Source organism: Gigantopelta aegis, chromosome 10 (assembly GCF_016097555.1).
Source record: "Gigantopelta aegis isolate Gae_Host chromosome 10, Gae_host_genome, whole genome shotgun sequence".
NCBI lineage: Eukaryota > Metazoa > Mollusca > Gastropoda > Neomphalida > Peltospiridae > Gigantopelta > Gigantopelta aegis.
In genome coordinates, this window is record NC_054708.1 from 27,256,572 (window position 1) to 27,282,686 (window position 26,115).

General features: G+C 37.3%; 1 protein-coding gene across 1 annotated transcript in view; it reads left to right on the plus strand.

The window, feature by feature from the left end:
* LOC121383386 (laminin subunit alpha-3-like) overlaps positions 1 to 25,047 on the plus strand; it is a 68,171-nt gene extending 43,124 nt beyond the window's left edge. Inside the window, exons 14-25 of the mRNA XM_041513388.1 lie at positions 1,627 to 1,787; positions 2,413 to 2,544; positions 4,212 to 4,370; positions 5,382 to 5,633; positions 6,508 to 6,654; positions 8,817 to 8,992; positions 13,165 to 13,381; positions 14,785 to 14,966; positions 16,881 to 17,144; positions 19,324 to 19,561; positions 21,235 to 21,413; positions 23,561 to 25,047. Coding sequence (XP_041369322.1) covers positions 1,627 to 1,787; positions 2,413 to 2,544; positions 4,212 to 4,370; positions 5,382 to 5,633; positions 6,508 to 6,654; positions 8,817 to 8,992; positions 13,165 to 13,381; positions 14,785 to 14,966; positions 16,881 to 17,144; positions 19,324 to 19,561; positions 21,235 to 21,413; positions 23,561 to 24,046 — 2,593 coding nt within the window. The 3' untranslated portion in view covers positions 24,047 to 25,047. The remainder of the gene's footprint in view (positions 1 to 1,626; positions 1,788 to 2,412; positions 2,545 to 4,211; positions 4,371 to 5,381; positions 5,634 to 6,507; positions 6,655 to 8,816; positions 8,993 to 13,164; positions 13,382 to 14,784; positions 14,967 to 16,880; positions 17,145 to 19,323; positions 19,562 to 21,234; positions 21,414 to 23,560) is intronic.
* Positions 25,048 to 26,115: the final 1,068 nt, after the last annotated feature.

A 26,115-nucleotide genomic window follows, 5' to 3' on the forward strand; every position in this document is an offset into this window, starting at 1 on the left:
TTGTTCCACCCATGAAATACATAGACCTTGTATTAAGTTTGTTTTGTTTAACAACATCACTAGAGCATATTGATTAATTAATCATCGGCTACTGGATGTCAGACATTTGGTAATTCTGACAGTCATCAGAGGAAACCTGCTACATTTTCTTAATGCAGAAAGGCATATTTTTATATGCATTTTCCCACAGACAGGAAAACACATACCACGGCCTTTGACCAGTTGTGCAGACCTCATATTAAAATAATCATAAGATAAATTTACCGAATGGTCAATTTAAAAATGTTGCTTTAGCATTCTTTTCCTTTCATCAAACAAATCATATTCTCATAAGTTAAGAAGGTGATTGTTGGAATGACCGTTCTCTTTTAAAAAATGGTTTTAAATATTCCCCAACAGAGCTTAAAGCCAAAGGCAACACTGGGTGAGGAACTGGCTGACCGGAATATTAATACTAAATATGAGAGTATGATGTACTTTGCCACTTAAAGGGACATTCCTGAGTTCGATGCAATTTTTAAGATGTTATCGACTAACATAAACATTTTAACAATTGTAATTACATATCAAACATATTTTTCTGCATAAAATATTAGTGGCTACATATTAAACATGTTTCTGATCAATCTAGTATTTGTCCTAGGTTAAATTTAATTTTATTTCTTTTTTTTTTTTTTTTTTTTTCGTACGTACAAAATTATTTAAGACAAAATCCAGTTTGGGCTTCTTACATATATTAAGATGACCAGAAACACACTGAATATACTGACACTGATATTCTAAACAAGAGCATATATTTAATATGTAAGTTTGATCATAGAAATATTTTATTAGCCGGAAACATCTTACAATGCAGCAAATTCAGGACTGTCCCTTTAAAGGTATTAAAACTCCTTAAATCCTTCCTTGACTATTTTACATGCTAATATTAGTATCTTTATTACTAGTATTACTTTTATGTACATTCTTTTATTTCAACCGGCCTCGGTGGCGTTGTGGTTAGGCCATCGGTCAACAGGCTGGTAGGTACTGGGTTTGGATCCCAGTCGAGGCATGGGATTTTTAATCCAGATACCGACTCCAAACCCTGAGTGAGTGCTCCGCGAGGCTCAATGGGTAGGTATAAACCACTTGTACCGACCAGTGATCCATAACTGGTTCAACAAAGGCCATGGTTTGTGCTGTCCTGCCTGTGGGAAGCGCAAAAAAAATATCCCTTGCTGCTAATCAGAAAGAGTAGCCCATGAAGTGGTGACAGCGGGTTTCCTCTCAAAATCTGTGTGGTCCTTAACCACATGTCTGACGCCATATAACCGTAAATAAAATGTGTTGAGTGCATCGTTAAATAAAACATTTCTTTCTTTCTTTCTTTTATTTCAATTTTTAATCTTGATGGGCCGAATTGGCAAAGCTTATTTATGTCTTAACTGTGTGTAACAACACACATTTGCATAATGCTTAAATTAACTCCAAGGTTTAAGGAAAACAAAGAAAGAAATGTTTTATTAACGACGCACTCAGCACATTTTATTTACAGTTATATGGTAAGGAAAACAGGCTTCATACGTTCGGCCCGATATTTCCAAATAAATAAAAATGGCAGGATTATTAATTTTGTGTTGACAGAACGGATGGCTGGGGGAGCGAAAATGAGTTCATTGTAGCTCCTGCCGAGTTCTTGGGCGATCACCATTCTTCATATGGACAACTCCTGACGTTTCAACTGGCTAAGGCTGGGGCGGACATTAAACTAGAAAACCAAGTTCTAGTAACTATTGAGGGTCACGGTGAGTAAAAATTAGTTTTGTTTATACGTCACATACCATTTAAGAAATTTAATTAATGTTTTTATTTGCAACCGTCATTTTTGCTGAAAAATGCAGTTCCATTTTTGGCAGTACCCTGCATTAGTTTAACCTCTGGTATATACTGCATAACAACTGTATAACAAATAAAAGTGTAAGAAAGGCGAAGTTGACGATTCAAGAGTCTACAGTTAGATTGTAGCCAAGTATTTTTTTTCAAGAAATACCAAATATACAGTAGTTCCGTTGAAAAACGATCCAGTTTACAATGGACATAACCATATTGAGTTTTTAGATTTGCGGTATCAAATAGACAATAACACCCGCAAATCTAAAAACTCCATATGGTTATCTCCTAATTCATTCATTTATTCATTCCATTTACACACACACACACGCATGCACGCACGCACGCACGCACGCGCACGCACACACACACGCACACACACGCACACACACACACACACATACATGAATACCTACCTACCTACCTGTGCAAATACATACACAGATACATCCATCCATACAAACTGACAGACTGACAGACAGACATATGGGCAGACATTATCATGGCCACGCTGTACTAATGATACAAATGTCTATTCAGCCTTGAAACTGCTGCATTATGGAGACCAATCAGCAAATGGTACTGGTGACGTCAGCATCAATGTTCGACTGTTTCCGGAACTGTGGATCATTGAATCGAAAGGAAAAAAACCTACATCGGATGAAATGTATCGTAAGTTTCACATGTCAAAGAAAGAAGTGTTTTATTTAACGACGCACTCAACACATTTTATTTACAGTTATATGTTGTCAGACATACGGTTAAGGACCACACAGATTTTGAGAGGAAACCTGCTGTCGCCACTACATGGGCTACTCTTTCTGATTAGCAGCAAGGGATCTTTTATTTGCGCTTCCCACAGGCAGAATAGCACAAACCATGGCCTTTGTTGAACCAGTTATGGATCGATGGTCGGTGCTACCCATTGCCACTCACTCGGGGTTTGGAGTCGGTATCTGGATTAAAAATCCCATGCCTCGATTGGGATCCGAACCCAGTACCTACCAGCCTGTAGACCGATGGCCTAACCACTACACCACCGAGGCCGGTTTCACATGTCAAATTCTTTTCATTATTGTTTAGATAAATTTAGTTTAGTATTTGTTTCTCTTATAGAGGCCATATCAATGGGCAGCTTGGGGACATGAATGTTGGTTTAGGGAGGGTGTGGTTGTTGTTGTTTTTTTCAAAAGAGGGTTAAAATTTGCTTTGTTTAACGACACCACTAGAGCACATGATTTATTAATCATCTGCTATTGAACGTCAGACATTTGGTTTATTTTGTTTAACCCCACCACTAGAGCACATTAATTTATTAATCATCAGCTGTTGGATGTTTAAACATTTGGTAATTTTGACATATAGTCTTAGAGAGAAAACCCGCTACATTATTTCCTTGGTATCAAGGGATCATTTATATGCACTGTTCCACAGACAGGATAGCACATACCACAGCCTCTTTGCCCACTGATGGGGGTTGATCCTTGACCGACTGTGCATCTGGCAAGTGATGAGCGACATCCTGCTCCTTCAAAAGATGGTGTAGAATGAATGGTTTTACAAAAACAAGTTAGGAAATCTCTGGTTATTTGACCCATGCATGGTAGGCCTACTTATAGAAATATACTCTTCAAAAAAAGTAGTGCAACTCGTAATAATAATTTACAATTGCCCAAATTGTCAGGTATATTAGCTGTGGGGAATGGTTGTATGATAATAGTGAATTAATTGGGCAAACATTACAACCAGTAGTTCAGTATTACAGTAGGTTTTATGATCTTGAAGGACGATTGGGGTCAGAAGTGAAATTTAAAAGCTGACGTTTTTTTTTTATCAGTAAATCGCAAATTCAAACAATAACAAATGTATGATCAACAGAATGAAAAAGATTGACAGAAATAATTTTCCACAGTGATTAATTGACCTTCCTGAAAATTGTCAAAATTGAGAATGACACCCCACGCACGTATATGGGGCAACTGTGTGATGCACGTGCAAACTATGGAATGTGTTTCGGTGTGTTGATAAACAGGTCTGAATGTTCTTTACTAGGATGTCTGTGGTCAAAAACGTATGTTCGGTCTAATACAGTGAAACCCCCCTAAACCGGACACCCTTGGGACCAAGACAAATGTCCGGTTTTAAGAAGGATCTGGTTTAGAGAGGTTAAGTTATGTCTTGGTTTTGAGGGAATTCCGGTTTACTGAGGGTTCGGTTTTGAGAGGTTTCACTGTAGTTGATATTAACATTAATATTTCAGGTTCCCCTACATTTTTTTGAAGAGTATACATAGCTTTAAATAACTAGATATTAACAGAACTTTATATCTTGTTTGGCAGGTATTTTGGCAGGGATGGAGAAGCTAACATTTCGGAAATCAGTAGCCGGTAAACCACTTATAGTGTCTATGGTATCCATGGTAACAGCTCAGCTTGGTGATAAAAACCCAACAACGTTTGTCGAAGACTGCATGTGCAAGCCAGCTGAATTTGTATCAGGTATACATAATTTTTTTAATTTTTTTTGAATTTATTGATGTATAACAGTTAAAAATTGCATAAAATCGAATAGGGTAGCGGATAGGGCCTCCACGAGTCCAAAATATTGGACTCAGGTACTTAAGGGTCAAACTCAACCCAGACCCGATCATAATGAGAATAAGGAATGAAGTAAAATAGAAATTATGCATCTTAATTCCAGCGCTGAACATTGTATTGCATTTAGAAGCCGGTTGATATGTTCAGTGTTGTGATGGACGGACGGCCAGTTTAAAAAGAGAAACTAGAGCATGATCTATAATTATTGTGTAATTAATAATATTGCTTATTATTAACTGCTGAAATTATTGTCCTACATTGTCCATTGTATTATAGTTGATCATTATATTCCACCTTGTACGGGTACTCGATTCCTGTAAACCATTAGTAGCAAGGCATCTTTTATATATACTATCCTACAGACAGGATAGCACATACCATGACCTTTGATATACCGGTCATGGTGCACTGGCAGGGAAAAGATATAGCCCAATGGGCCCACTGACTGGGATCGATCCTAGACCGCGAATTAAGCGAGCACTTTACCACTGGGTTATATGGCCCATTGGGCTATTTCTTGTTCCAGCCAGTGCACCACGACTGGTATATCAAAGGCTGTGGTATGTGCTGTCCTGTCTGTGGGATGGTGCATATAAAATATCTCTTGCTACTAATAGACAAAATGTAGTGAGTTTTCCCTCTCTTAAGACTATATATGTTACAATTACCAAATGTTTGACATCCAATAGCCAATGATTAATAAATCAATGTGCTCTAGTGGTGTCGTTAAACAAAACAAACTTCTTCTTCTTCTTAACGATTCTTGTATTCTTATTCATTTGTAAGCCTATTCTTTCATCCTCAACCATTGGTGCTTCTTCCATATAACTGTAAATAAAATGTGTTGAGTGCGTCGTTAAATAAAACATTTCTTTCTTTCTTTCTTCCTTTCTTCCATTGACCATATTGCAGGCACATCTTGTCAGAACTGCACGGGCGGATACCAGCGATACAACCAGTCCACCTTGACGCCATACGACATATGTGTGTCATGTTCCTGCAACGAGAGGTCCACCGAATGTGACGAGAACTCGGGGGTCTGTCTCAGCTGTAGGAACGGAACGACCGGGAAACACTGTGAGAACTGTTCCGCTAACGTGATCTCTCCACAGTGTAATGAATGTGTAGACAGATTCTTTGGCATGGGAATTGATGGATGTAGAGGTTAGTAATATAAACAATGCTAATTATGTTGTCCTCCCCCCATAGAGGTTAGTAATATAAACAATGCTAATTATGTTGTCCTCCCCCCATAGAGGTTAGTAATATAAACAATTGTAATTATGTTTTGCGCCCCCCCCCCGTAGAAGTTAGTAATATAAACTGCTAATTATGAGGTTAGTAATATAAACAATGTTAATTACGCCCCCCTCCCCATAAAGGTTAGTAATATAAACAATTGTAATTATGTTGTGCCCCTCCCCCCCCGTAGAGGTTAGTAATATAAACAGTGCTAATTATGCCCCCCTCCCCCATAGAGGTTAGTAATATAAACAATTGTAATTATGTTGTGCCCTCCCCCCCCGTAGAGGTTAGTAATATAAATAGTGCTAATTATGCCCCCCCTCCCCCATAGAGGTTAGTAATATAAACAATTGTAATTATGTTGTGCCCCCCCCCCCCCCGTAAAGGTTAGTAATATAAACAGTGCTAATTATGCCCCCCTCCCCCATAGAGGTGAGCAATATAAACGTTGCTAATTATGTTGCGTCTTCCCCAAGTAGAGGTTAGTAATATAAACAGTGCTAATTATGTCCCCCATGTAAAATTTAGTAATATAAACAATGTTAGTTATGACACTCCCCAAAGAGGTTAGTAATATAAATGATGCTGATTATGTTGTGCCCCCTCTAGAGGTTAGTAATATAAATACTGCTAATTATGTCCCCCATGTAGAGATTACTAATATAAACAATGCTAATAATATCCCCCCCCACCCCCATCTTGTATGCTTATGACAATAAACTATATTTGACTAATATTAAAGTGTAATGCAGTCAGTACTATTTCACTGTTTCAAAATGTTCATCTGTTTTAGCCTGCAACTGCAGTGAAATTGGATCGCTCAACTTGGTATGTAACAAAAGTACTGGTCAGTGCCTGTGTGCCAGTCACGTGACAGGCCGTGTGTGTGACGTATGCGAAGATAACTACCACAGTTTGACCAAAAATACTGGCTGCACAGGTTAGTGATTAACATGATTAGGGGTTTATTTCTAAAATTTGACTTGACACCCATGGCTTTGAAATTGGGAATTTTAGCATCGTTTTACGAAAAAAAAGAGGCAATTTTCAGTTTCATTTCAAAAACATTTTATTAAGCCAAGTTACAATTACAAAAGTAATGCTATATATATATATATATATATATATATATGTGTATATATACATGTACTTGTGTTTATTCAAATAAATATATGTATTGTGCATTACAAAACGTTATTGAGCAGGGAAGGTTTGTCAAGTGAATGAGATTTACATTCAGATTGGGAATTTTTTACTCCAAAATTGGGAATAAAAAATGACATAGCCTCTGTAGAATGGTGGGGAATAGTGCCCATTATCGGAGTCTGGAAACATAGGTGATAAAACCCTGATGATGTGAACTTTTTACTCTTAAAAACAAAATGTGTGTGTTTCAGAGAAGATACCGTGAAAAATTTGACGGGTCGGCTTGTTATTTTTAAAAATTTAACTTCATTTTTACTCTTTTCACCTTCATATTAACAAAACTTTAAAAAAGAAATACAGTGAAAACTCTCAAAACTGGACCTTCTGTATACTGGAATTCCCTCAAAACCGGATGTTTTTTTTACAGTCCCTTTTTACAAAAAAGTACATAATTTAACCTCTCTAAACCGGATACCTCTTAAAATTGGACATTTTAACTGGTCCTGAGTGTGTTCACTTTAGAGGGATTTTACTGTACATTGAACTATTTTTAGAGTTAGCTCTTATGTAGGTTCAGGATCCCAGAAACACACTGGTTTTTATGTTTTTTTTACACCTTATTAGTCTTGGTTCATTATTGCATTATCATTTACACAACAGGGGTGGAATTTCGCTCAGTCAAGTTGAGCACTCGCCTGAGATGCTTAGATCTCAGAATCGAATTACCTCATTGTATTGATTCAACTGATTGGTTTTTTTCTCATTCCAACCAATACACCTGGTCAAAGGCCATGGTGTGTGCTGTCCTGTCTGTGGGAAAGTGCTAATAAAAGATCTCTTGCTGCTAATGGAAAAATGTAGTGGGGTTCCACGAGTCATAATTACCAAATGTTTGACATCCATCAGCCGATGATTAATTAATCAATGTGCTCTAGTGGTGTCGTTAAAGAAATGAACAGGGCGGGACGTAGCCCAGTGGTAAAGCGCTCACTTGATGCGTGGCCGGTTTGGGATCGATCCCTGTCGGTGGACCCATTGCTCTATTTCTTTTTCCAGCCAGTGCACCACGAATGGTATATCAAAGGCCGTGGTATGTGCTGTCCTGTCTGTGGGATGGTGCATATAAAAGATCCCTTGCTGGAAAAATGTAGCAGATTTCCTCTCTGAGACTATATGTTAAAATTACCAAATGTTTGACATCCAATAGCCGATGATTAATTAATCAATGTGCTCTTGTGGTGTCGTCAAAGAAAACAAATGTTTGGCACACAAACAGGTATATACGTACAAGGGGCAGAATCTAGATCAGTCAGTAGAGCACTTGTCTGAGGTGCTTAGGCCGGAGGATCAAACCCCCTTGATGGACCATTTCTCAGAACGGGTTTTCCCCAGTCCCAACCAGTCCCCCACAACTGGTATATGAAAGACTGTGGTATGTGCTGTCCTGTCTGTTGGAAAATGCATGTAAAAGATCCCTTGTTGCTAATGGAAAAATCTAACGGGTTTTCCATGAAAGGTACATGTCAGAATTGACAACTGTTTGACATCCAATAGCCAATCATTAATTAATCGATGGGCTCTTATAGTGGTGCATGTCATTAAACAAAGTACATTTTGTATGCTCACACAAGGCACAATGTAAACAATACACAGCTGGTAAATCAACTGTAGTCCTTCCCACCAAGCAAAATCATTTTCTTACTTGTGTACCACAAGTTATTTATTTCTGAGCCAATTGTTTTCTAAATTGCACACAAAAATTGTTCTTTTTTATTATTTTCAAACCACTTTTACTAATGTTTTTACATCGAATCAAATTTAAATTATTTTCAAAAACAAACAATGTTCCTGAAGGCTAGAAAGGACTATTTTATGTAGCCATATTTAATTTTAGAATGGAATAGATGTTCAAACAAGAATAAAAGTATTGTTGTTGTTGTTTTTTGTTTCTATCAGTGTGTTCTGGCTGCTACGATCTAGTTGGTGAAGAGGTAGTGAAGTTACGATTGCTTCAAGAGAACCTAACGAATGTGGTAACAGCTCTAGAGGCCAGCGATAACACAGCCAGCCTTGACTCCTTCCCAGTGCGACTAGCAACAGCCAATATAGCCATGAACAAGCTTCTTGAATTCGTAAGGCCTTAACATAATAATTGTCCTCTTTTATTATATGTCGTAAACCCTTAACATAATAATTGTCCTCTTTTATTATATGTCGTAAACCCTTAACATAATTATTGTCCTCTTTTATTATATGTCGTAAGACCTTAATGTAATCACTGTCAGCCTTGACCCTTTCACAGTGCGAAAACAGCCAATATAGCCATGAACAAGCTTCTTGAATTTGTAAGGCCGTAACATAATAATTGTCCTCTTTTATTATGTCGTAAGGCCTAAACATAATCATTGTCCTCTTATTATATGTTGTAAGGCCTTTACATAATCATTGTCCTCTTTTATTATATGTCCTACGGCCTAAACATAATCATTGTCCTCTTTTATTATATGTCGTAAGGCCTTTACATAATCATTGTCCTCTTATTATATGTTGTAAGGCCTTAACATAATCATTGTCCTCTTTTATTATATGTCCTAAGGCCTTAACATAATCATTGTCCTCTTATTATATGTCCTAAGGCCTTAACATAATCATTGTTCTCTTTTATTATATGTCGTAAGGCCTTTACATAATCATTGTCCTCTTATTATATGTTGTAAGGCCTTAACATAATCATTGTCCTCTTTTATTATATGTCCTACGGCCTTAACATAATCATTGTCCCCTTTTATTATATGTCGTAAGGCCTTTACATAATCATTGTCCTCTTATTATATGTCGTAAGGCCTTTACATAATCATTGTCCTCTTATTATATGTTGTAAGGCCTTAACATAATCATTGTTCTCTTTTATTATATGTCGTAAGGCCTTTACATAATCATTGTCCTCTTATTATATGTTGTAAGGCCTTAACATAATCATTGTCCTCTTTTATTATATGTCGTAAGGCCTTTACATAATCATTGTCCTCTTATTATATGTCGTAAGGCCTTAACATAATCATTGTCCTCTTTTATTATATGTTGTAAGGCCTTAACATAATCATTGTCCTCTTATTATATGTCGTAAGGCCTTAACATAATCATTGTCCTCTTTTATTATATGTCGTAAGGCCTTAACATAATCATTGTCCTCTTCTAATATATGTTCATTTGTTAAGCCAGAAAGGTAGTCAGTCAGTTTATAAATGCTCTCTAGATGTGGTAGTTATTAAACAAAACAAAATTTAACTTTCAAACATTTTCATAGACAAAACAGCAAATAAAATACAGTGGTCTAAATTGACAGCGAAAAAACACAAAAACCCATGTCCACCAATTCTATGCATTTTGGACTCTTGGTATGATTTTTTTCCTCATTCCAACCAGTACCTCCATGATTGATATATCAAAGGCAATGGTATATGGTGTCCCTATCTGTGGGACAGTGCATATAAAAAAATCCCATGCTGCTAAAACAAAGTAACAAGTTTCTTCTAAGACAATGTTTGACATCCAACAGTTGATAATTAATAAATCAATCAAGCAGGATTTAGCTCAGTTGGTTGAGTTCTCGCTGGATCGAACCACCTCGGTAAATCCATTCAAGTGAATGGTTTTTTTCTTGTTCCAACCAGTTCACCACAACTGGAAAAAGGCCATGGTATGTGCTTTCCTGTCTGTGGGAAAGTGCATATAAAAGATCCCTTGCTGTATTAGAAAATATGTAGTTGGTTTCCTCTGAAGATTACGAGTCAAAATTACCATGTGTTTGACATCTAATAGCCAATGATTAATTAATCAATGTGCTCCAGTGGTGTCGTTAAACAGAACAATTTTTTTTTTTTTTTTTAAATTAATCAATCGATAATTAATAAATCAATGTACTCTAGTGGTGTCGTTCAACAAAACTTGTCTTTTCTAACACTTTTATCACTTTTATCCTGATTGAAGGGCGGGACATAGCCCAGTGGGAAAACGCTCGCTTGATGCGCGGTCAGTCTAGGATCCATCCCCATCGATGGGCCTATTCGGCTATTTCTCACTCTAGCCATTGCACCACGACTGGTATATCAAAGGCCATGGTATGTGCTATCCTGTCTGTGGGACGGTGCATATAAAAGGTCCCTTGCTACTAATGAAAAATGTAGTGGGTTTCCTCTCTATGACTATGTCAGAATTACCAAATGTTTGACATCCAATAGCCGATGATTAATAAATCAATGTGCTCTAGTGGTGTCAAAACAAACTAACTTTTATCCTGACTGATGCCAGGAAGAGCTGTTTGGTCGGTGGGCTCATTGGGCTATTTATCATTTCAGCCAGTGCACCATGACTAGTATATCAAAGGTTGTGGTATGTGCTGTCCTATCTTTGGGATGGTGCATATAAAAAAAATCCCTAGCTACTAATGGAAAAATATTGCGAGTTTCCTAAAACTACATGTGAAAATTACCATATGTTTGGTGGTGTTAAACAAAACAAACGTTTGTGGGTGTGGGGCATGGGGTGGGATCTAAAGGACCACACAGATATTGAGAGAGGAAACCCGCTGTCGCCACTTCATGGGCTACTCTTTTCGATTAGCAGCAAGGGATCTTTTATATGCACCATCCTACAGACAGGATAGTACATACCATGGCCTTTGTTACACCAGTTATGAAGCACTGGCTGGAATAAGAAATAGCCCAATGGGTCCACTGACGGGGATCGATCCTAGACCGACCGCACATCAAGCGAATGCTTTACCACTGGGCTATGTCCCGCTCCTGAGTTGGATCTAGTGCAGTTGGTTGAGGTCTCCTCTGAAGACTGTATCAGAATTATCAAATGTTTGACACCCGGTACCTGATGATTAATAAATCAGTGTGCTCTAGTGGTGTTGTGGGGTGGGACATATCCCAGTGGTAAATATTCAACTGGTGTGCAGTCGGTCTAGGATTAATCACCGTCTGTGAGTCATTTGGGCTATACATCTCATTCCAGCCAGTGCTCCACAACTGGTGTAACAAAGGCTGTGGTATGTACTATCTTGTCTGTGGGATATTACATATAAAAAGATTCCATGTTGCTAATTAATAAAAAAAAGAGTAGCCCATGGAGTGGTGGCAACTGGTTTCCTTTCTAATTATCTCTGTGGTCTGTAACCATATGTCCGAGGCCGTGGTATGTGCTGTCATGTATTTGGGATGGTGCACATAAAAAATTCCTTGCAACTAATGAAAAAATGTAGCAAGTTTTCTCTCTACGACTCTATAAAATTACCATATATTTGACATGATGACATGCAATAGCTCATGATGCATAAATAAATATGCACTATTGGTGTCATTAAACAAAACGTTTACAATGTGTTGAGTGTATATTAAACAAAACCAACGTTTACAATGTGTTGAGTGTGTATTAAACAAAACCAACGTTTACAATGTGTTGAGTGTGTATTAAACAAAACCAACGTTTACAATGTGTTGAGTGTGTATTAAACAAAACCAACATTTACAATGTGTTGAGTGTGTATTAAACAAAACCAATGTTTACAATGTGTTGAGTGTGTATTAAACAAAACCAATGTTTACAATGTGTTGAGTGTGTATTAAACAAAACCAATGTTTACAATGTGTTGAGTGTGTATTAAACAAAACCAACATTTACAATGTGTTGAGTGTGTATTAAACAAAACCATGTGTTGAGTGTATATTAAATAAAACCAACGTTTACAATGTGTTGAGTGTATATTAAACAAAACATTAAATAAAACCAACGTTTACAATGTGTTGAGTGTATATTAAACAAAACCAACGTTTACAATGTGTTGAGTGTATATTAAACAAAACATTAAATAAAACCAACGTTTACAATGTGTTGAGTGTATATTAAACAAAACCAACATTTACAATGTGTTGAGTGTGTATTAAACAAAACAACGTTTACAATGTGTTGAGTGTGTATTAAACAAAACCAACGTTTACAATGTGTTGAGTGTGTATTAAACAAAACCAACGTTTACAATGTGTTGAGTGTATATTAAATAAAACCAACGTTTACAACGTTGAGTGTATATTAAACAAAACATTAAATAAAACCAACGTTTACAATGTGTTGAGTGTATATTAAACAAAACCAACGTTTACAATGTGTTGAGTGTGTATTAAACAAAACAACGTTTACAATGTGTTGAGTGTATATTAAACAAAACCAACGTTTACAATGTGTTGAGTGTATATTAAATAAAACTCTTAATAATAACATTACTTCTTTTCCTTTCCAGTTGAGAACAGCAGAAGCATCAGAAGAGACGAATCGTGGAAAGTTGTCTGCTTTTAATTCCACCATTAAATACCTGTCATCAGCAGTGGGCTTGGTAGAAACTGAAAAGAAAGCAAGCATCTCAGCTCTTCTGAATGAAGCTCGGAACAACATCCAGAAGGCCGTTGATGCTAAGAAGCAAATAACAACACATATGATTAAGATAAATAGCCTAATTGGTAAGTTAGAGTAGCACTATCTTTGTATAATTATATACTGTAACAGTGTTTCTGCCAGAAAGACATTTTTGGGTATGGCGCTATGGAATTGAATGCAACCACAGTCAACAAGGAGGTAATGGGGGCCTAGCTCCCCGAGAAAGAAAATAGGTTACATTCAGGCTTTGGGTTAAGAAAATCATACAGTAATGATAAGAGTAATGAATTTTGTCAAAAGGTTAACTTTAAACAAAAACATTATTGAAATTTTTTGGGTATAGCGCCATACCTGTTTTACCCTCTGACAGTACGTAACTCTGCGTAATGTCCTGCATATTTCCTGTGGGTTATACATCTTAATAAAACACCATAAACAATTCCCTGCAGGCTACTAGTATTTGACAGTGTGGGATGTGTGACTATTTCGGTTTCAGTTTCGGTTTGTAGCTGTCATGAAACGGTGGCGGAGTGACGTAACACAATATGACAGCCATCTGCCCATGATTGGGGGGGGGGGGGGGGGGGGGGGGGGGCGAGACGTAGCCCAGTGGTGTAGCGCTTGCTCGATGCACAGTCGGTGTGGGATCGATCCCCGTCGGTGGGCCCATTGGACTATTTCTTGTTCCAGCCAGTGCACCACGACTGGTATATCAAAGGACGTGGTATGTACTACCCTGTCTGTGGGATGGTGCATATAAAAGATCCCTTGCTGCTAATTGAAAAGAGTAGCCCATAAAGTGGCGACAGCGGGTTTCCTCTCTCAATATCTGTGTGGTTCTTAACCATATGTCTGACACCATATAATCGTAAATAAAATGTGTTGAGTGCGTCGTTAAATAAAACATTTCTTTCTTTCTGCCCATGACACTACACGTGGTCTACCCGGTCAGGGGCAATCAGCTGTGGTACCCATTTGTTGTATTCGTGTCCGCAGATCATAAATTGTCCGTCGACTGAAAGTCCATGCCCTTGCAATATCAGTGACTGACGTTCCTGCGTGCAACATACTGACGGCACATTCACGCTGCACATTTGTGAGGCATGGCATCGAAACCAGTCGTAACAAATATCATTTTAATGTGTTTTTTCATTGTGTCAGACTACTGTGACAAATAACAATGAAAACATGTGTGCTATTGTAGTTACGTGACCAGTGGCATGTGCAAAACCACTTTTGTCTCAATTGTGCTGTGCACATGCTATGGATCGGGTCACGTGAGCTGTGATGGGCTTCAAATGGAGTGTAGACATTGCCATTACAATATTTATTCCTGAAAAATATCTGCTTTCAACAGTCATTGACTTTATTCAAATTTTAGATTGTGAAGTTTTTAATTTGACTCGGTATATTTGAATTTGCACCTTTCATGCATGCTTTACCGAATGTGAATTCCATGTTCTCATTTAACTGTCTTATATTCCAGCACCCCTGGAGGTTATTGCAGCATCACTTAACAGCCTGATGACGTCACTGAAGGAGGTGGAAGCCTACCTCCAAAACATATCAGATTCTGCATCCACCGATCTGACGGGCGTTTTAAATACAGTGTCTCTTATAGAAAACACAGCTGCAGAGGCAGGCAGGCTGGCAGAAAGTTTGCTACAGGTACAGATGCTTCTATATATCGGCTATTTAACTATTCGTGGGTAGACTTGTATGATAGAATCAGTTGTCTTATATAGAACCACAGCTGCAGAGGCAGGCAGGCTGGCAGAGAATTTGCTACAGGTGCAGATGCTTCTATATATCATAATCAACTATTTAACTGTTCGCGGGTAGACTTGTATGATAGAATCAGTTGTCTTATATAGAACCACAGCTGCAGAGGCAGGCAGGCTGGCAGAGAATTTGCTACAGGTGCAGATGCTTCTATATATCATAATCAACTATTTAACTGTTCGCGGGTAGACTTGTATGATAGAATCAGTTGTCCCATATTAAAACCACAGCCATAGAGGCAGGCAGGCTGGCAGAGTTTACTACAGGTACAGATGCTTCTATATATCATAATCAACGATTTAACTATTTGCGGGTAGACTTGTATGATAGGATCAGTTGTCTTATATAGAAACCACAGCCACAAAGGCAGGCAGGCTGGCAGAAAGTTTGCTACAGGCACAGATGCTTCTATATATCATAATTAGCTATTTAACTATTCGTGAGTAGACTTGTATGATAGAATCAGTTGTCTTATATAGACCACAGCCACAAAGGCAGGCAGGCAGAGAATTTGCTTCAGGTACAGATGATTCTATATATCATAATCGGCTATTTAACTCTTCGTGGGTAGACTTGTATGATAGAATCAGTTGTCTTATATAGAAACCACAGCCACAGAGGCAGGCAGGCTGGCAGAAAGTTTACTACAGGTACAGATGCTTCTATATATTGGCTATTTAACTCTTTGTGGGTAGACTTTTATGATAGAATCAGTTTTCTCATATTAAAACCACAGCCACAGAGGCAGGCAGGCTGGCAGAAAGTTTGCTACAGGTACAGATGCTTCTATATATCATAATCGGCTATTTAACTGTTCGAGGGTAGACATGTATGATAGAATCAGTTGTCTTATATAGAACCACAGCTGCAGAGGCAGGCAGGCTGGCAGAGAATTTGCTACAGGTAGGGCCTACAGATGATTTTATATATCATAATCGGCTATTTAACTATTCGCAGGTAGACTTGTATGATAGAATCAGTTGTCTTATATAAAAACCACAGCCACAGAGGCTGGCAGAGAATTTGCTACAGGTACAGATGTTTCTATATATCATAATCGGCTATTTATCTCTTCGTGGGTAGACTTGTATAATAGAATCAGTTGTGTCAAGTTTATGATGTGTGCCTTATAATATAAGTTATAACCAGTTTAGATTTGTTAGCACTGAATGCAATTTTTGGCAGTTCCACGGGGTTGCAAACAACAATTTGCCTTCAGCGGCCCTTGAGTGGCCCCTAGACCCCAGCCAGAGTAAGCTTTTTTGTTCCAGCCCCTCTCACATCCCTGTATATATATATATCAAAAAAATTCCCCACTTCTCCATGTGTGATTAGTACAACATTGTATATCCAGGTGACCTTTTTTTCGTAGATAAATAGTCATTTGGAACCTAGCAAACTGCTGGCAATTTTTACATTCCCACATCCTTTCAAGGTTAAGGCATGTCTGTTCCCTCTGTCCTCTGGCTCTGACAAGGTCAGTGGTTTGAAGAGGTGGATCTAGATTTTGCAACAGTTATAATTTTATTATATATTAATTTTCTATTTTTTTACGATCCCCCCAAAAACCTCCCCCAAAGTTCCATTGGCATTCTGCCTCATGTCATTGGGGACCCCACCCCTAAATTTATTTTTTGGATCTGCCACTGGTTTGGTCCAGGGCAAATAGGTAGACTTTAGAAAACTTGCCTTTTTATATCACGCCATGTGATTCTCATTTCTGGAGGAGTCCCATAATGTTTAACTAGTAATAATATAATTACATGTAGTATATTACATTGTGACATATTACTGCTGAAGGTTGTGCAGTCCATGCTGGTAAAACATGACAAAAATGGCCGCGACATAACAGCCTTGCAAGGAACTGCGGTGACCTTGAAGTCTCTGGGTGTGACGACGAATGATGAGGCCAACCGGGTGTTTCTGAAGAGCAGCAACGCGCTGGAAGCTGCAACACGTCTCCAGAACATCAGTCAGTCACTGGGCACATCGAGCGTGGACTTTGTAAATCTGAACACGCAGCTCAATGGCTTGAAGTCACGAGCAGATACAGCAAATACACAGGTTAGTTAACAGATTAACAGACAACAGAGAAGTATGATTTAATCAAATTAATATTAATTTTAAATCAAAATACAATAAGTCAAATCAAACTAATTAAATCTTAATGGCAAAACTATTAAATGAACAGATCCTAGTTTTTAAAGACTATGACATATTTTTCACTTTTAATTAAAGCTGCTTATGATCACTGAAATCCAACATGTATATTTTATTACATGTGTATTTAGATTATCCAGCTTCATACAATTGAAGTGTTTCTCGTCATCCTAGTGTTTCTAATACCATAAAATGAATTTTTCTTATTTTTTAAAACGCACATGTGTCTGAGAAGTAACTGTTATCGAGTCGTGTTTTAGTCTATTTTTAAGGTTATTTCAACATCAAAGACTCTTGTTTCACTCAGTTGTATCCAAATTTGGTACAGGTTTGTAAATTAACCAAACTTAGTGTCCATTTTTACGGGTTGAAACTAGGGTCTAGGTGAAAAATATGCCTTAGTGTTTGAAAACTAGGTTCTGTCCCCTTAATATATTCAAATCATTTCTCTCCACAAGGCAGAGTCCAAGGGATGCATGACGACTCCCACAAGTTACTGTCAAACCTCTAGATCCTAAATCTTTATTCTGTCAGCTAATGGGATTAAACTTTTGATTGTGTAATTTTGCTGATATAAAAATCAGCAGTTCATTATCACTTATATTTTATACATCTGCTTAGCTTTAAATTTGTTTACACATGCTGCTACTTAATAAGTGTTTGGCATCTTGCACTTAGACATACACTGTAGCATCAAACATTGTTAAGTTGTTACAAATGAACAGTTAGTACTGGTGCAAGAGTGCATCTATATGTAATGTGTAATTCGATCTGGTCCTTTTTGTGAATAAGTGTTATGTAATTAATAGACAAATGTTCAAAATATTATGTAATTAAAGGGACATACCCTAGTTTCAACCCATGAAAATCAACACTAAGTTTAGTTAATCTACAAACCTGTAACACATCTGGATAAAGTACAATTGAGTGAAACATGAGTCTTTGACTTTGAAATGGTGAAATTACTTCTAAAAATATATTAAAAATGGACTCCATAACTGTTACTTCTCAGACGCACATGCGTTTGTAAAAATATGAGAAATGCATTTTGTGATATTAATAACACCAGGATGACCACAAACACTTCGAATGTATGGAAACTGAACAATAAAATCCATGCATGTGCAGTCCATGCTGGTACAATAAAATCTAAGTAAAATATGACTTCAGTTATCAAAAACGGCTCTATAATAGTAAAACATATGCCTAGTGTTTAAAAACTAGGATATGTCCCTTAAATAGACAAATGAACAGTTCACTGTTGATACAAGAGTCTTTTATGTATTTCACATGTGCACATTTTGTTTAGGGCATGGGCACAGAATGTGAAGATTAAACAGAGGCGGATCTAGGGGGCCCCCTAAATTTTGCGATAGTTATAATTTTATTATATATTAATTTCCCCCCTCCAAACTTCCTCTAAAGTTCCCTTGGCATTCCACCTCATGTCACTGCCCCCCCCCCCCCCCAGAAAAGAAGGATTTTCTGGATCAGCCACTGTTAAATGGTTATAGCAGTGTTTCCATTATGAGTGGTGTGATTTGTGGTAGCTGTGCCCATGCCATACCAAAAACCATTTACATGGTTAACAGCCAAATCTTCATATGCATGTCAATTAGTAACATTTAGTACTCAAAATTACACATAATTTTTACCTAAATTCAGACACTCAATATGATTTTATAATGTGTCGAAATGTAGTTCAGCCATGAAACAATTGGTTATAAATATATCATAAGGGTCAGAAGCGGGGCTGGAGATAAGGGGTTAGCTTGGGGCACTGGCACTCCAACTCTGAAACATTTTATTTTCGCATTTACCATAGTTTGACACCCAATAGCTGATGTATTTTTTGTGCTGGGGTGTCGTTAAACACTCATTCATTCTTCATTCATTCATTCTTCATTCATTCATTCATTCATTTTTCATTCATTCATTCATTCATTCATTTATTCATTCCAACTCTGAAAATTATACACATATGCAACCTTGAAATATAGTTCCTCGCTTCCCCAAGTTGCTGACATCTTCCAATGCCGATGTACATACATTTTATGATGGGTTTTTTTTACCTCTCTATCAGGCAACTAATGGAACAACAGAACTGCAGAATCAGCAGCAGACGATACTGCAGGCATCTAGTCTGGCCGAACAACAGCGGATGAACACGGTAAACATGGTGCAGTCCGGAGATGGTCTGGAGGAGAGAGCAGTCAATGCTAGCAGGAAGGCTACGGATGCACAACGAAATTCGGACGATGTTTTCACGTCTGCGCAAAACATGTTGAATACCATGAGAAATTTCAGTACAAAAGCTGCAGGTTAGAGCAAAACAATAAATTTCTTCTTTTTTTTCGGGGCTGTTTGATCTGTGGTTCATTCTAGGATTTAGAAACAGGACAGAACTGGTTACATTGGAGAAAGGTTACTGTATAATACTTTATTTTCGCGTGGAATTTATTTTCGCGTTTTTCGCGTGTGAATGAAATTCGTGAAAATATATTCTACGTGAAAATAAAGGCCGACTAAAAAAAATATAGTCTCGTTCAACTATAACTCATTAGTTTCTAATTATTGAGGCTAATAATAACAATGCAATGTCCCTTCTGTCACGGAAAAAAACTACACAAAACACAAAATCTGCTTAAAACTTAAAACTTTAAATCAAGAACACGATGCAAAGTACATACATGATAATAAAACAATACTAATATTAAAAAGCTTTATGCCATTTTCAAGTTGACAAGTGCTAGCGATCAGTTCATCAGATAGTGACTACACGTGTTGAACGACGGAAGTTACACATGTTAAAATGTGGAATTGAAAAAATCCGGACTAGGCTTATCACAAATATTATTGATAGATGTTCAGATTCAAAATGTTATTTTTATTTGTCACAAAGGCCTGCAAGTCTGAAGCCTGTTCATATTAAATTTATTACTAGTATTGTTACCAATCAAACTCAGTTACTGAGCACTAGTAGCTTGTGCCTTCAAATTTCGTTTCGTTTTGTTTTCGGTTTCGGTTTTTACAACAATTATGAGGATTAAGGAAAAACTACGGTCAGCACCTTCTCTAAGTTTATAAGCTTGTAAACAATAAAAGTCTTGATTGGTTCAAGTAGGAAAACCGTTGTTTTATAGTTTTACTCATTACAGCAGATCTCTACTGTGTACAGTAGGCCTACTCGTGTGTGCATATTATGGGGTTTGTTCTACAGATTAGCCTCATGACCGGTGAACCGGCAAAACTAAGTTCCGTTTTCAATTCAAAATTATTGATATCAGTACTACTACTTCTATTTTTTTCTTTTTCTTTTCTGTTTTTTTTTTTTAGGGGTTGGGGGATTCGCAAAAATAAATGTTCGCGAATTGACTCATTTTCATTAAATCGCGAAAATTTGATCCCGCGAAAATAAAGTATTATACAGTAATCTATTTTCGTTTGAGTGGTAAAACAAAAAGAATGGCATCTTGTTTAAAGACACAGTGCCATATTTTAAAGTAATTTATTTAGTCTCTAGTTTCTGAGACTGTCTAGATAATGAGAAAAAAGCTCTCTGCTGCGACATAGCCCACTGCTACTGACCAAGTCAGTTATAGGGTTTTATGTGCACATTCAGAACAAGCTGTTGTAGCATACGCCGGTCATGGGCACCAGTACCAGCCTTAGCTAGCTGCTCCGTTCAGGACTGATCAGCAGCAATATATCTTTTATTTATTAGGAGTAACTTATGTTGCTCTAGCAAACTGTTTACTGGAAAACGTGTAATAATGCTAATTATTTAAAAATGGTGTATAATCTGTAGGTTAAGGGTATTACTCACAAATTGTCATGTGGTATCATAAATCATGTATATCAGAAGTGATCTTGTCATAATATTTTTAAAATCTACAAACTAGTATCATAAATCCCATGTGTTACAAATGTTTGTATAATAATACTTAAAAAGTATCATGCATAATACTCAAAACACAGATGTCTCTCATTCTAGAGGTTGAAACGAAGGCAAATACAGCACTTCAGAGTGTACAAGCCTTGGACGCATTGAGTCAACAGGTCATCAGCGATTCCAACACGCTCATCAGTTCTTTAACCACTACACAGCAGAGTGCTTCCCTGGCCAAGGAGATTGCCAGACAGGCCAAGGCAGTTGCACAACAGCAGAACGACGTACGTAAAGAGAGGAATTGGAAAAAGGCATTAAGGAATCAATGCAGATAGAAAATAGATGTCGACAATTATTGTCATTTTATTAAGAATTCATTCTTGTTTGTCCCATACTGGTCCAACTATAGGTTTCATCTCTGTCCTTCTGTCTGTCTTCCATCCGTCTGTTATAGATCAAGTTTGACTTTCATGTCGACTTACCCATTTTTGGCGTGGGCGGGATGTAGCCCAGTGGTAAAGCACTCGCTCAATGCATGGTCAGTCTGGGATTGATCCCCGTCAGTGGGCCCACTGGGCTACTTCTCATTCCAGCCAGTGCACCACGACTGGTATATAAAAGGCCATGGTATGTACTACCCTGTCTGTGGGATGGTGCATATAAAAGATCCCTTGCTGCTAATTGAAAAGAGTAGCCCATGAAGTGGCAACAGTGGGTTTCCACTCTCAATATCTATGTGGTTCTTAACTATATGTCGGATGCCATATAACCATAAATAAAATGTGTTGAGTGCATCGTTAAATAAAACATTTCTTTCTTTCTTTTACCCATTTGTGGCAGAGTTATGGCCCTTGAACTTAGACGATCTGAATACATGTATTTGTTTTCCAGACTTTTTTGGGGGGGGAATGCCTCAAGATATTGAGCTGAAATTTTGTGTATAGCTTTATCACTTTCTGTTACAGATCAAGTTTGACTTTCATGGGAATTTATCCATTTTTGACAATGTTATGGCCCAACTTAGGAGATACGAAAATTTGTTTTCCGGATTTTGTTTTGGAATGCCTTAAGATATTGAGCTGAAATTTTGTGTATAGCTTTATCACTTTCTGTTATAGATCAAGTTTGACTTTCATGGCAATTTATCCATTTTTGACAATGTTATGGCCCAACTTAGGAGATACGAAAATTTGTTTTCCGGATTTTGTTTTGGAATGCCTTAAGATATTGAGCTGAAATTTTGTGTATAGCCTTATCATGTTCTGTTACAGATCAAGTTTGACTTTCATGGCGATTTACCCATTTTTCACAGAGTTGTATTAGACCGTGAACTTTGGAGATACAAACATTTTTCCCCAATGCCTTAATATATTGAGTTGAAATTTTGGTTATATATTTATCATGTAAGTACTGTTAAAAATCAAGTTTGACTTTCATGGAAATTTACCCATTTTTGAAAAAGTTATGACCCTTGAATTTAGGAGATATGAAAATTTGTTGGACCAAGCAGGAGATTTGTATTGCTCTAGCAGTACTCTCAGAATGCTTGTTTTAGTTTATTAAGTAGTTTGAGGTTTGACAGACGTGTGTCCAGGGGATGTCTAGACTGGTAAACAGTTGTTTTAGTATAAGTTTGGCCATTCTTCCATGGAAAATACATTGCAAAAACAATTACTTAATTTGCTTGGAGAAGGTGTTGGATGGGGGTTCAGCCTTCTGTACATGTAACTCTTTGGTATCTAGCTTAATGAATGTTGTCGCATAGGTCAGGTCAGAGTGTTTTACGTGCACATTCAGAGCAAGCTGTTGTAGCGCACGCCTTTTATGGGTGCATGTGCCAGTCTCGGTCGGCTCCTCCGTTCAGGACAGGAGTGGTGGCATAACAATCATCTTTGTTATATATACATCTGAATAATGGAGTTGCCCAGATTCACCCTTTTATATATACATGTAACTGAGCTTCAAGGATTTACCATACAATATTTTGTCAATTGATGTAAGTATGGATACAAAATTTGATGTGTGCACTGCTTGACTCTGTTCCAATAGTTTCCTAATGTCAAAGAGATGTCAGGGGATGAAAGCTTTTTCTTCCTTTTTTCATTGAGGTATGAAAGAAAACAAATATTTATTTAATGATATATTTATTTATTTGCTCTCCACTTCCACATCCCGATTCATTGTCTCCAACTATGACAGCCTTTTGTGGTCATCTGTGTCATACACCTTTCATTTCCCATCAGCTTTTGCTGTGGGTTTAGCCTGACTACAATATCTGATAGTAGTAGTAACACTTAACAAGCACGGGTATGACTATACAAGTAATTTATAAGACACTTGTTGTTTCAGGGTATTCCGATTTCTGATAGACTTTAACAAGCACATATTTTGACTGTCCAATCAATTTATATTAAGACACTTATTGTTTCAGGGTATGAAAACCGTGTGGAATGAGTCCCAAGCATCAGTAGCCTCCCTTGACCAAGACTTTGTGAACATCACCGCGAAGAACGGCCGACCACAGGAAGTGACAAACACTATCGTGATGCCGGCGCAGGCTCTGTGTGATTCCTATGGGATGGGAATAGACGAGGCCACCGCGAAAACAAGATTGGCAAGTGCGGCTGTAGCGAATGCCACATCATCCGTCAACTCCATCAACACAAAGGCCAGCAACATCCTCAATGAACTCCGTAACCTTGGTAACATTGACACTGCCAGGATTTCGGCCCTTCAGCAGGAGGTTGCTGCAGCTCAGACTCTGTTTGATTCTCAAGCTCTGGCAGCAGCCATCACTGTCATTAAGAATGAATTTGACCTTCAGTCGCAGTGGTTACTGACAGCCAGACAGAAAAAGACAAACACTGGACAGGAAATTATTCGTTTGAAAGCCGTGCAGGTGTCAATAATTCCTTGAAATTGAAGCCGGGGTGTTTGGCTCACTGATGTCTGAAGACTTATTGTTAATAAGTGATAATTATACTCAGAATCCAGTAGCAGAACCAGGGAGGTAGATTAGGGAGTCTATGATTTTAATCAGTTAAACTCCATCCCCCATCACAGAACCAAAAGATCAAATTTCCTTGTCTTCCTAAAGACTTGACACAACTACTTCAGAAAAAGAGTAGCAAATGACATTCCAGAAAGAATGCAGTATAAGTCAGTTTACTGTGTCATTTCATTGATTCTTAAAACAAATCCAGCTATCGGATAAGGATACCTTGAAGTCTTATTGTCAATGTTGATATATTTAAATTTCCAAATATCTTACAAATATCATTCATCTTGGCTATAGTCATCTTAAGTGTATCTTCATTTGGAAAATACATAGATAAAAACTTAATCAGTACACCTTACTGCTACTGGTAGCTCTTCTTTTTTCCAAACTCCCAAGCCATTATTTTCCACCTTAAAGAATATTAGTAGTTTCACAGATAGATAACTTATCTGAAGGATTTCTGAATATAATTATTGTTTATTTTGATATAATTGTCAAATATTTGTCGTTGGCATTACAACACAATACCATCAGTATATTTCTGAATGGAAAAAATATAGATGTGTACAGTTTCTGGTGTTTTAAACATATCCATTTGATATTATAATAATATAGTGCATTTTTCACAGTGTGGACTCCACACATTATGTAAGGAAACAAATACATATGTAACAATACAGTTATTTGTTTTTACAATCAGTGTGGCTTCAATTGTTTTATACAAAGAAAAAAAATTTGCGATTGCGATTGCGATATTGCTGACAAGCAACCTCTGCAATTTAGCAAATTTCCATGGCAAAAAAACGTGCCATTAAAAAAAAAATTAATAGTCTATGGCATAAAAAGTGCATACCTGTAAGCATTAACAACATGCAACAATCTCCCTGGCTGCATGTTATTGCAGGGGTTGGGACCAGTCACTCGCTGTTTTCAGTCGTTATAGTCAGCTATGCTACAGAGGCTGTCATGAGCCCTAGCTGCTCATCGTACAAGCATATGATACATTTATTTATTATTCCACATAGTTCATGATATTCAGTGAAATATAACGAGTATGACATGCATGTGTCATAATGATTTCACATGCACATCGAATGACGTCATCTGGGAAGTGACGTCATAACTTAATGCGACTTCCCCAATCTTAGCTCTGAGTAATCGCTTACCAAAATGATGTCATTTCATTGTCTTATTCTAGTTACATTTGAAACATTTTGACACGGTCATTGTTATTCATAAAACAAATATATGGATAATAACACTGACACTATCAAATTTGTGTCTGGGGTTAATAAATGTTATTAAAAATATATATATATATATATATTATGGATAATGTGGATAATAAATAAACTATTACATTCGTGTGTGAATCGTACTAATTTTACAAAACTTGTAAACTTGCTCTCGCTTGGGCAATGTATGAATCCTGACACTTGTTTTGTAAAAAATCAATACACACACACACACGTGTAATAATCTTTATATATTTATATGCAAATGTTCAGAATATCACTGGCAGTTTAAGTTTAATGGCATAACTAACATCAAAATATAACCTCGGATACTGTTTGTTTTAAAATGTTTTCCATTATTTGTTTGCCTTTTTGTAGGAGTTACATTTTCTTCCATTTTAAATGATCTCATCATTTTACCCACCAGAGTTAGAAATGAAAATACATCCCATTGTGGCATCGTGTGTTTCATATACAGTGAAACCCCTCTAAACCGGACACCTTCGGAACCAAGTAAAAAGTCTAGTTTTAAGAGGTATCCGGTTTAGAGAGGTTCTTTTCTGCACAGATATTTAAAAAGGGACCATGAAAAACGTCCGGTTTTGAGGGAATTCCAGTTTACAGAGTGTCCGGTTTTGAGGGAATTCCAGTTTACAGAGGGTCCGGTTTTGGGGGAATTCCAGTTTACAGAGTGTCCGGTTTTGAGAGGTTTCACTGTATTAATCTTTAGACAAGGAGATTCTAAGCTAAACA